This window comes from Camponotus floridanus, unplaced genomic scaffold, assembly GCF_003227725.1.
Source record: "Camponotus floridanus strain SB8 unplaced genomic scaffold, Cflo_v7.5 scaffold246, whole genome shotgun sequence".
Taxonomy (NCBI): domain Eukaryota; kingdom Metazoa; phylum Arthropoda; class Insecta; order Hymenoptera; family Formicidae; genus Camponotus; species Camponotus floridanus.
In genome coordinates, this window is record NW_020229377.1 from 118,268 (window position 1) to 131,097 (window position 12,830).

A 12,830-nucleotide genomic window follows, 5' to 3' on the forward strand; every position below is an offset into this window, starting at 1 on the left:
TTACTTTCGCTTTCCTGGTACCGCGACACGAATCATTATTTTTTTCTATATTTCTTCTTGTGACTGTCACGAATGTATTAACAACAATTGAAGTTAATTTAATATTACAAAAATAAGATAAATTCGTTGTATAAAAAATATGCATTTCAAAAAAGTGCATCGAAGAAAAGATTTTTTTAATTATAGATTTATGTCATTCTTAGTTGAATAGCATAAATTATATATTCTTTCCACTGTATAGTGCTATCCTTGGCGTTATCATGTTTATCAATATTATGATAATATAATATTAATATCACATCGCAGTAATATTTCAGTCGTAGTTGCGCGCGCGCAAAATTATTTCCAGAGATGTAAAATAGAGATGCATTAGAAATCAGTGATTGACAGTCGACTCTGATATAATCAACTCCATAGATGATACGACGGCAATCGCTGTACGTTATTTATGTAATTAATGAGCGATTCGAGAAAGAGAGAAAGAGAAAGAAATTGCGTGACGCAGATCCGAATTTTGTCTTCCGTAAATAATCGCCATATGCTGGATTTAAGTCCGATGACGCGGCCTCGAGTAATGATTTCGCAAAGTAATCGTTACGAAAGTGCATTGTTCGAACGCGTAATGCCAATTGCGTGACACGCAATTAAAATCTCCGCATCCTTTTATCATAACGATTAGTTATAACAAATGAGCAAAACGGGCATAAATAGATTAATCGATTAATAATAAATATTATATTCACAAAGTCCATTGTGATAAGGATCTTATAATCTTGCACGAATGAATCTTCTTAATGTCTAATGTAATCTACTTATGTAGTCACATGGATTTTTGTGAATCTGTATATTTGTCGATTATAAAAAAAAGATGCATATTAATTCCGTATTATCTTTTAGATATTGAAACATATTGTGTGAACAGAATCGTATAATTTTGTGATTAAGAATTAATAAGAATTTCAAGATTGTGCTCAAAAGATTGTGATCAAAAATTCGCAAAATTTACTCTGCCTTATTAATTTTTCTCAATTTTTTTACCTTTTGGTTTATAGGTTTACGAGATTTTTTACATCATAGTAAATAACATGCCCGATTTTATACATTTTTGAATTTGTAATTATCTTGTACCAGTAAATTATATATACATGTATATATATATATATATATATATATATATATATATATATATGTGCGCGCGTGTATCTACTTACATCTGTGATGACATAGAATCCTCCCCTACGGTTGAAACTGTTTGATAAATTCATAGATTATATGTATTATATAATCCAAGTACGAGATTCTTGCGAGAAGTCACAATTTTTATATCAAGAAAATAACATAATTTGGCACTTCCATTACATTTCAATCATTTTTCATTTTTAACACGGATCTGTGGTGTTTTATAAATTTTAAAAACATAGTTTGTAGGGGAAAAAATAAGGTGACTTATAATTATATAAATGAGATAAAGATTAGAATTAATGCGTTAGAATTAACAATACTTTATCATATTTACATGTCTTGTTTCACATGTAGATATTGCTAAGACAATATCGATATATTTATATTGTATTTATAATACAAATAAATGATTGTTATTGATATACCAAATTTTAAAACTGATATATCATCAAATTGATACTGTTACATTTGTCATGGTTTTATGTATAAATGTGCGTGTGTGTAAATTGATAGACTTACTAATTTCGTTTCTAATAATTTAATTATTTATTACTCGATCCTATTGATGGTATTACAATTTTTATTTTTAAAGATTGCATGTACTCTTTGTATAGTGCTAATAATTGCTTTATTTAATCACAAAGATTCCTAGAATGGGTCGCACCTTTGCGACATTCGCATTTATGTAACTTTGAGTTGTGAAATTTCTGTTTTTAGATCTTCGTTGCATACCACCTGGAATCGCTCGATCGTGCATTGCAGTATTTGTAATTCGCGATAACGTTCCAATGTGTGTGCAGCTTCGACAATGTTTGCCGAAAGTTTGCCATGAATGTTTTATGATTCTTGCAATGATTTTCGCCGGATGTATGTAACAAGTTGTTTATATTCTCGCAACTCTCTTTATGCGAGATCCTATCGCAAAGATTTATAAGATATAAACGTTGTGGGTTTATATATAGTGCGTCCACAGCGCAAGTGATGAGAAAGCAAATTACACCGATTAAGTAATCGCATTATTGCTTAGGATATTGATCTTAATTGCACAGTATATCATGAACTCCATCAATAATGCAGTAACTTCCTGTTAATATTTGATATGTTTACGATTCAACTAGATTTGCATAAATATCTATTTAATGTTATTTTGCTATTTAAAATTGATATAACATTTAATTAAAAATTTATTTTCTCACGTAAAATATTTCATTAAAATTGTAAATTTTTATTCTATCTTAATTTTTTAAATGTATAATATATGCGATGTTGCGATAGTTCTTGCGTTTCATTCATAAATTCATAAATATGTGATATGTTTCATTCATATATTTACACAATGCAATGATGTGAATGAATCAGATGTTCTTAATTAAGCTGTCGAAAATACATATAGTGTGGGTGCGCTCCACTTATTTTACCTCGCAGCCGGGGATCGCTAATTGCATCAATTTCGATGAATGTTAATGAACGTATGCGTACGCGACGGTTAATTCGATTCAATTGCTCGCGAATTCGAATGCAAGTCGGCCGTGTCACGCTGCGTCATGTCCAATTAAGAGCGATTTTCGTAACAAAATCGACTCTTGTACGAGCTTACGTCAATGGCGGTTGGGCGCGCAGTTTCTATTGGATGATCATACGAAGAAGAGATCCAAGCGCGAAACGGAATGAAAAATTCTTATTGTTAGTTGAGAGATATTTTCGCGAATCTCTTATTTCAAGAATACTCTCAATTGTGCTTAAGTTTATTGTGCAGAAAAGAAATTTATGCGAAACATTTAACATAAGGAAAAACGTATCAAAAAATAATCGCTAATCAGAACTCAAAGAAAAAAGAAGAGGAGCAGAGATTTCTTTTTAAATATTGTCTCATATCTTTATTTTCAACCGGAAATTTTTAAATCATTAGATTTTGGAAGAATCTTCACGAGAGAAATGTGAAGTAAATCCTTCATATAATATAAAGGATGAATAAAAATCTTTTAGATTTCACACCGAAATTTCAAGAGAAGAGATACATTGTCGACTGTGATAAGATCAGATTTATTTTTAATAACGTATAAAAGGCAGCTGCTTTATAAATTAGTATTAGCAGTTTTGAAAATGGGGAAAAAATGCGTAAAAAAAACCATTTCGAATATTCTGATGTTGATTCTCAACAAAGGAAGAAAATCATTCTCATATTTTTATTAGAAATAATAATTTGCAGGATAATTCGATGATAATTGAAACAGATAAAATTCCCAAAATTTATACGTAGACTAATATATTGATAATTATATCAACATATCATTCTCATATTATGTTTTCATATAATATATTTTTTTTAATATTACTAATCCATAAATTAAAAACTATACATCAGTACTGTTGTAGCAAAATAAGTTATACGATCACTTTGACTACTCTGAAAGTGGCATTAAAACGAAGGACATAAAAGGTGAAAGTCGATAGAGATACTAAAAGTAGTCGGATCGCTGTCGCGCAAAACTTTTAGGCGACATTTAGTGTGACATTTTTCAGACGTACAGGACGCAGTGATAAGAGCAGCTGCAATCGTAAAATTGCATCGATTTTCCACGATAATCGTTATGTTAAAATAAGTTATTGCGCGTTGATGAAATAATTCGAAGGCGAAAGTGGAAGAAGTCATATCACAATGTCAAGAAAGTGAGAATAAACGAAATGGATTTTGTGTCGTAACTACCTGATATATTGCACATAACACCGCCTGATTCTTTGAGAGCGTTTAGGTAAAAGTTTTACGCTATTTAATTCGTATAAGTTTAAGATCAACAGTAACATATTTTATATATATATATGAAAAATGAATTGAAACAATAATTCATGAAATGATGCGTACATGTGTATATTGTTCTTTTAACAAGACATTTAAACTTCGTGAAGAAAAATACTTAATCTCGTGGTGAAAAAATAATACGACAAGAAATTTGAAATTTAATATAAATGAAAAAATAATGCGACAAAAAATTTAATATAAATGTGTATGTAATTTATACCCGTGAAACATATACGTGTGCTATAAATTGCACATTATTTTCTTCTAATCAACTATAGTATAATGAAGATTACAGTCCTGTATATTTTAATTGCGATAAGTTTTTTATAAGAAATCATTAAAACAAGAGAATTTGTATCGCCATTGACTGCAAAAGTATACACCTCGAAAGTTGGAGTAAAAAGCAAGGTGTTACCAAATATGTGTAATGCAAAAATATTTATATAATTAATCATTAATATTATTATGCCGAGAAATGAGAAGAGATCTATGTTAGTTAATTATATGTTGCCAAACATATGCAAAAGTACTTATTAATTAATATTATTACACCATGTATGTCTTTCTTTCTCTTTCCTTCTTTTTCTCTTTCTTTCTTTAATTTTATTCAAAATTAAAGTAAATTGAGATTGTAAACAGAAAATAAAAATTACTAAATTTTAAATCTGGACAATGAATAATTGAATGAATAATTAGTTGAAGCAGAGTCGAAGAAAAAACTTCTGTTGAGAATAAATACTACGAATAATGTATTCAAATATCATACAGACATTTGGCCTCTTTTGTTTGTACTGATTTAAATAACTTAATTTAATTAAATTTAATTCTTTTTGTGAGAGAAAAATATCTGTGTGAAGCAAGCACGAGACAATCTACGAATCTCAAAAGAATATTAAAAGCTCTGATAGCACTTTTCATAGTTCTACAGTTCCTGAAAAATTAGAAAGAGTTCCGCATTCTTTATATTAAAAAATCGAGCTTTCCAGATTCGTGAAGCACGACATTTTTTCGAATTTTTAATATAAAGAATGGAACTCTTTTTAATTTTTATCAGGAACTGTAGAACAATGAAAACTGCTATCAGAATTCTTAGTATTTTTTTTAAATTTATAGATTGTCGTGCCAGCTTCACAGACACGAGAGAAAACGAGCTCACATAAAATTTTTATTTTATTTAAAATAAAAAAATAATATATTCTTGTCAATTTAATTTTTTACGAATTTTTTCAACCATAACATTATCAAGATCGATTATTTTGGACAATCTAAAAATCCTGAGAATTTTCTCTCTTTTTCTTTCTACAGTTGCGTTTTTTTATTCTTTGACATGCATTTTAATTGTGCGTTTTTAGTCTTTGACATGTATTTCAATTGTATCTTTTACTGTTGATAGGTTTTTCGTTGAGTATTAAGAGCTGTTTGCTTGACGCTTGATGTGGTGAATTACACGCAATTAAATTACGCGGCATCCCCCGTCGTGTGCTATCCGATGGATGATAACAAAGTTGGGAATCAGTCGAAAGGCGGCGCACATCGTCCTGAGACAGCATCGTCGACGGCAACAAAATTATTCCGTTATAAAAACATCACTTCCGCACTCCTTTGCTTCACTTGCGGCGCTTGCTTTATTCTGAGTTTAATTTGCATCTGCTTGGCGACGTTGGTCATTTTACTGAATCAGGCTGTCGAGGCGACGAATTATCGATACGGTAAGAATATAAAGAATTTTCTGTTACAATATGTAAATTACAATGTTTCTCTTATTAATTTTACCTGTATTTCAAACTCCCTCCATTCGAAACAACAATAGTAGCTGCTCGCTATGATCATAATGCGTTTAGCAAACTATTTTGCACTCCCTATACTTGCGCAACTTTTTATTTACACAAGCAGCGACCAGCTGATTGCGGGTCTGATGATGCAGCAAGTCTCGTGATCGCTTGGCGGTAAATTTAAAAGCGTATACTTATACTTGCAGATGTATTCAGTTGTTTTCCGAATATTATTTTAAACAGTGACAAAAGTTTTTTTTTAAACTTCAAGATTATAACACGTAAAAAATTTTAGGACATGAATCAATCAATTACAGTATGTATGGAATGATCGTATGACCAAAATTTTGTTATGTATCGTGACCTTTAGGATTCTGGAAGACAAACATATTACTGCTGCCTAACAGTTTCTCACAGCGATGGATAGATTAATTTATATCTTCCTTTTTAATTTTTTTTACCTAGATTCGAGGCACATAATTTTAAGAAAATATAATAGAAAATAAATAAATAAATATATATATATATATTTATCTTAAGAATTTTTATAATACATTTCTAAAGTTCCACATCTTGAACTTGCTCCAAACATACATTTCGTTGACAATTACTTGACATTGTACTAATTCTTCAGAAGAGTTTATCAACAAAATTATTTAATCGAACTATTTAATTTTAATTTTAATCGAATATTACAGATATACATGTGATCAATAAATTCTTATAAGAGATTACTTCCATAATGTCAAATAGAGCTTTTTGTTATGGCAAAAATTCAAAGTTCAATTATTAATTATATATAGTTATTTAAATTTAAACGAGTGAGCGGATTAATCGCTTCAGCTTCGTGATCAGCTGATCTTATCAGCTTATCGCGTGTTACAAAATGACACTTTGCATATGATGGCACGTTATTTTACATGATAATTTGTGCAATAAATCAGTTCTAAATATTATATCATAAACAATTCTCATTGATCGCTTTCTGAAAATGTACTGTTCTTCACATGTTCCTCTTTAACTTCTAGTTTCAATCAGTAGTCGACTCTTGTTACAAAAAAATCGACTTTACATTCCCTCGTTAATTGTATCAATTAATTGTGTGAGATTAACAATACAAATTAAATAGAAATTGCCATTTTTTAGATTACACACTAATATTTACATGTATAATATGTTATGTATATCTCTGAAAATAATAAGCTCCATTTTTTTTAGATTTGAACAAGCATACAATGACTGATAAGTATGAAAGCTTTAGGTTGCCAAAAGAAGTGAAGCCTATACAATATGATCTCTTCTTGCATCCAAAACTCAAACAAAAAACATTTTCTGGAAAAGTGACTATCCTTATTGATGTCCTTGATGATAGAAGGACCATAGCTCTTCATCAAAAGGACCTTAATATTACAACTGTGGAATTAAAAACTTATGGTCTAGAAGAAGATTATGAAATTAAAATCTCTTCTATCAGCAATCCTTCAAAATATGAAATTTTTGTGATATCAACTAAAACAGATCTTAAATCAGGATTATATAATTTGAGCCTAGAATTTGATGGAAGTCTTAAAAATAAAATAGTTGGATTTTATTCCAGCACATATCAGTATGATAGTAAAGAAAGGTAGGAAAATAAAAAAACATACCAAGTAATATTATTAACAAATAACTTGTTGTTACATCAATAGATATATACAAACATTACAATACATTTAATCAGTTTCTATTTAAATACTGTGAAATGACAAAGTGCATATTATAAATATAATTTTCTACATTTTATATTGACAGATATATGGCTACTACTAAGTTTGAACCAACGTATGCTAGACAAGCTTTTCCATGTTTTGATGAACCTAATTTTAAGGCAGAATTTTCAGTAAAATTAGTTTGTCCTATGGAGGACAACTATCATGCTTTATCCAATATGAACATAGAGGTATGCAAATCTTTTTAAGCAATATTAATTGCCAATATTAATTGCCTTCCAAAAAAAATTATTTTAAATCCTTTAAATCCTTTTAATCCTTAGTGTGAAATTATTTTTCTGTTTTAGAATATAGAATATAATAAACCAAAAAATAATCTAATGACAACAACATTTGCAAAAACTGTACCCATGTCAACATATCTAGCCTGTTTTATTATTAGTGACATGGAAAAATTGAAAATGACAGCAAAAGGATTAAAAGGCCGAGAATTTCCAGTCAGTATTTACAGCACAAAACTTCAAGAAAAAGAAAAGAGAGAATTTCCTTTGCAAATTAGTGTGAAAGCTATAGAATATTATATAAAATTATTTCAAATAGATTACCCACTACCGAAACTCGGTAAGTGTACAATATATATAAAGGAGGTATTTTATTTATTAAAAATGGAAAAATAGATTTGTTATGAATATTTAAAGATTTCAATAAATTAATTCTTAAATTATTCTGTCTCTCTATTCTTTGCATAGATATGGTTGCTATCCCTGATTTTGTATCTGGAGCTATGGAAAATTGGGGTATAGTGACTTTTAGAGAAACAAGACTTCTTTATGATGATCGCAACAACTCTATTATTGATAAGCGCAATGTTGTTAATGTAATCTGCCATGAATTAGCTCATATGTGGTTTGGAAATCTTGGTAAATATTTACAATCAATAACACAATACTCTCTAATGAAAATATAAAATATATCTTTTTCTTTTTAGTTACTTTATCCTGGTGGAACGACTTATGGCTCAATGAAGGTTTTGCTACATATATGTCATATAAGAGTGCAGATGAAATTTTACCGAACCAGAAATATGTAAGACTTGTGATAGCAATTAAATCGAATAATGTTAATAAATATTTCAAACGTAAATATTTATAAATAAATTCTTTTTTCAGATGGACCAATTTTCTATTGATGTAATCCATAAAGTAATGGTTACAGATGCAAAATTGAGCTCTCATCCTATAATTCAAAATGTTAAAAATCCAGATGAGATAACTTCATTTTTTGATGAAATTTCTTATCAAAAAGTGTGATTACAATACATTGCTTAATAATAGTTTTATATTTGTCACTGATTTTCTATTGACTTTCACTCAAATTATTATTCACTCTAGGGAGCATCTATAATTCGCATGATGGAGAACTTTATTGGTGATGATTTTTATTATGCCATTGTTAGCTACTTGGATAAGTATGCATATCGGAATGCGCAAACGGTGGATCTTTTTAAAGTTCTGCAAACCACAAACGACCTCCTAAACATAACAGATATAATGGATACTTGGTTACGACAAGAAGGGTACCCTGTTATTAATGTAGAAAGACAATTAAACAAATTTGTATTAACTCAAAAACGATTCTTGAGCGATTCAAATGCTAGTTTTGATCCCTCGAAATCGAATTATAAGTAAGTTATTTTATTTCGAATTAATAACAGGAACTTATTAAACTACTTAACAATAATTTTACAATATTTTTTTCCTATTTACAGATATCGTTGGACTGTGCCTATTACTTATATTACAAACAGAAACGAAATATCCACTCTTATATGGTTTGATAAGGATGCGGATCAAGGTTCTCTCTCTCTCTCTCTCTCTCTCTCTCTCCCTCTCCCCCCCCTCTCCTGATTTTATTATAATTTACATATTATAAAAGATGCCTTATTTTTTTCTTTTCCTATTTCTTTGATATTAAATTAATGACGAATTTAATTAGTGATTGATATTTTCCTTCATAAGTAATTGATTATTTTTCATTCTATAGTTTGTTTTGTGATACAATAATGTTTACAATAATCTTATAAGAATATATTAAATATTAGAACTTTAAAGATTTATAATTTTGATTATTTTCATTCTTTTTTATAGTCTTATTAGTTATAATCTTATCTTTTAATTTCTTATTTGATTATGTCAATTTTATTTGAATTTAGTTTATTCTTTCTATTGGGGGGGGGGGGGGGAATATGTATAATATGTATAAATAATACAAAATCTTCCATCTCTCTAAGTCCATTTATCTAAGTTTTTCTCTATATAATTTTATATTTCACAGTTGTTATTGAAGTTGATGAACATACCAAATGGATAAAACTTAATGTGAATCAAGTTGGTTATTATCGAGTTAATTATGGAACAGAATGGGAACCAATTGAAGAGCTACTTCGAACTCATCCTACGGTAACTATTTACTTTATCATTTAATATATTATAAGCAAGAGGATATAATTTGTAAATGTTGTAAATCGATATAATATTTTGCGTTATCTTTATAACTTTTTTTTTAAATTAATTTCTTCAAATGTTTCTTACTACATATTTTACATTATTTCTCTTTCTATTGCAGAGATTATCGATAGCGGACCGAGCAAATCTTTTAGATGATCTCTATAGCCTAGCAGCAGCTAATGAAATAGATTATTTTGTCACGTTATCTATAACTCTGTTTATGTTTCGCCATGAATATCACGCTATTCCATGGGCAATTGCAAGTTCAAAAATGATAGAAATATATACCTTATTAAAATCTCTCCCCGTAACTCGGCCGTCTACTGCAAGTCAATTTCAGGTAATAAAAAAATCAGTTAAAATGTTACTTTTCGATACAAAAGTTATTTTTACACCTCCATAGACACACACACACACACGCGCGCGTATATATATACACGAAATATATGTATATGTATATCTAATGTTTTATGTATATATATATATATATATATATATATATATATATATATAATGTTTTCAGGTTTTCGCATTAAAAATTTTAGAGAAGATGTACAAAGATGTAACTTGGACTGTGAACGATGCTGTGGAAGATGATTTGTTGCCTACAAGTATTGATAATGAAGTGCGTATATCGGTACTCGAACTTGCATGTGCCATGGGACATACTGAATGCTTGCAAGAAGCTAAACGCATATTTATGGATTGGCTTACTCTTAAAAAAATGCCACATCCTGATATTCGCGAATTAGTTTATTACTATGGTTAGTCTAACTATAATCATTAAAATCCTTTATATCACTTAAGTATCAAAAATTTTAATTGGATTTCGATTGATTTTGATTTTGAAATTTGTCATAGGTATGCGACAAATTGATGAAGATAAATGGCCAACGATGTTTCAATTCTTCGAAGATGAAACCGATCCTACAGAAAAAAATAAATTGATGAAGGGATTAGCAGGCGTAAAAAGTAGTACGATCTTAAAGGAGTTAGTATATTAATAAATTTATTATCACAATATTTTTTATTCAAAATTATATAATCATAGTCGAAGTAATATTATATTTTTACTTTTCTTATTAGATACATCGATAAAGCTCGCGATGAGAAAATTGTTCGCACTCAAGATTTCTTGAAATGTTTGATTATGATTTCCACAAATCCCGATGGTACATTGTTGGTATGGGATTGGGTGCGTAATAACTGGGACTTTTTAGTGGAAAGATACACATTGAATGACCGATATCTCGGTCAACTTATACCGGCCATTACAAAATCTTTTGCCACAGAAACAAAATTGGAAGAAATGAACGCTTTCTTCGCAAAATATCCTAAGGCTGGTGCTGGTGCGAATAATCGCGCCAAAGCTCTCGAGACTGTCTCGTGGAACATTAAATGGCTTTCTGAAGCTCCTCCTAAAATCGATGAATGGATGAAATGGTATTTTACTTCAGGATATGTATTTAAATGAATTCAGAGGATATGTGTACCATAAAAATACTAAAAAATATCTCAACACGGAAGAAGCATTTTGAAAGAAGAAATATTTGAAGTTTAATAATATTGCACACATAAATTTCTTTTTCAATTATTGTGTGGCAGTGTGGATATGTTAAACGAAAATATCAATCTATATTAAGTGCGAAGCATGTTTTTTATAATATATTTATATAAAATCTTAAAAATACACATCAATATAAGTATAATTTTATGATGAAATCTAATTCTCTTATATAGTTAATTAGTTATTTTCCCTTCCTAAGTTTTGGATCTTGTGAATTGTCCTGTAAAATATCGCACATGAAAATTCCTGAAGGTCGAATCTATTATAAGATCGATTATATTGGAGTCTATTTTTCTTTTAATGTACATTCGATTGGTCGATTATTGCCGTAAATAGGATAATTTAGAGCGCAAGTTTTCTTGATGTATTGTGAAAACAACACACACATGCAAACACTCACATCTTATTTTTAATATCTTGGGTATTTGCAGAAAAATTCTTAATAAAGTAAAAATAATCATAAAACTTTGATTTTTACATCAAAATTTTTTTAAAAATTTTATTGCGTTCGAGATGTGCGCGTGCACTACAAACTTTATTGCAAAAAAGCTTTGTTTTCAGTTTATTTTTAGTAATAATTAAGATAATTATGCGCAAAAGCTGTATAAATTTTACAAGATAACGGACATTTGACAGTGATAAAAGAATTTTTGCGAAATTATATTTATAGTAAAATATACATTTATAGTTACTGCAAAGAATGCGATGAAAAATCATATAAATGTGATTTCCTGTTTTATACTATTTATACTATCAAAAAATTATACTATTTATACTATTAAAAGCTGCGGTTTTTCAATTCCAACGGAATGGAACACACGAAACTCGTATATAAGACTTCAAATCATAATATATATATATATAGGTTTAATGTGAACGTAAATGGAGGAATACATTTCCAATGCTGACATGGCATTCGGCAAATGCTGGCTAAGCACGACTAATTAAAATTCCGCAATTCTATGCAAATAATATGACCGTTTTTAATCGGAATAATATATTGCGGAAAAAAATATTTTTTACTTGCACATATATACACTCATATGCATCTACCTCCAATTTTTATTAAAGGATGTATTTATTATACATATAGCTTTTCATCTAAGAATAAAGCTATGCATTTTTTTACATCCTTTATAAAATTCTATAATATTGATTTCATTTTATATATGTATTTGTATATGACATTTTTCTCGCGCAAATTTTACTTTATTTAATAAATTTATCAGTTGTTTTTAAATTATTTAATAATATATTAATTATTATTTTCTTTTGATCCAATTATGTACAATT

At 28.9% G+C, this 12,830-nt stretch overlaps 1 protein-coding gene and 1 long non-coding RNA gene across 2 annotated transcripts; one reads left to right on the top strand and one right to left on the bottom strand.

Moving 5' to 3' along the window:
* Positions 1–5,360: 5,360 nt before the first annotated feature.
* On the bottom strand, positions 5,361–6,007 carry LOC112638105. The gene is made up of 2 exons (XR_003122879.1): positions 5,756–6,007; positions 5,361–5,664 (listed from the first exon to the last, which is right to left on the bottom strand). It is a non-coding gene; the product is annotated as an uncharacterized LOC112638105 (long non-coding RNA).
* On the top strand, positions 5,427–11,655 carry LOC105256922 (glutamyl aminopeptidase). The gene is made up of 14 exons (XM_020029290.2): positions 5,427–5,691; positions 6,973–7,378; positions 7,546–7,693; positions 7,811–8,084; positions 8,213–8,383; positions 8,452–8,549; positions 8,633–8,767; positions 8,855–9,147; positions 9,232–9,317; positions 9,798–9,922; positions 10,089–10,310; positions 10,494–10,734; positions 10,832–10,961; positions 11,057–11,655. Exons 1-14 carry the CDS (start codon positions 5,472–5,474, stop codon positions 11,442–11,444), a joined length of 2,937 nt encoding a protein of 978 aa, XP_019884849.2. The 5' UTR covers positions 5,427–5,471; the 3' UTR covers positions 11,445–11,655.
* The last annotated feature ends 1,175 nt before the right edge of the window (positions 11,656–12,830 follow it).

Coding starts and splice junctions, on each gene's coding strand:
- LOC105256922 (XM_020029290.2), top strand. CDS start 5,472: ATGGATGATAACAAAGTTGGGAATCAGTCGAAAGGCGGCGCACATCGT. Junction 7,694..7,810: donor TATCCAATATGAACATAGAG/GTATGCAAATCT, acceptor TTTCTGTTTTAG/AATATAGAATATAATAAACC. Junction 8,550..8,632: donor TTTTACCGAACCAGAAATAT/GTAAGACTTGTG, acceptor TTCTTTTTTCAG/ATGGACCAATTTTCTATTGA.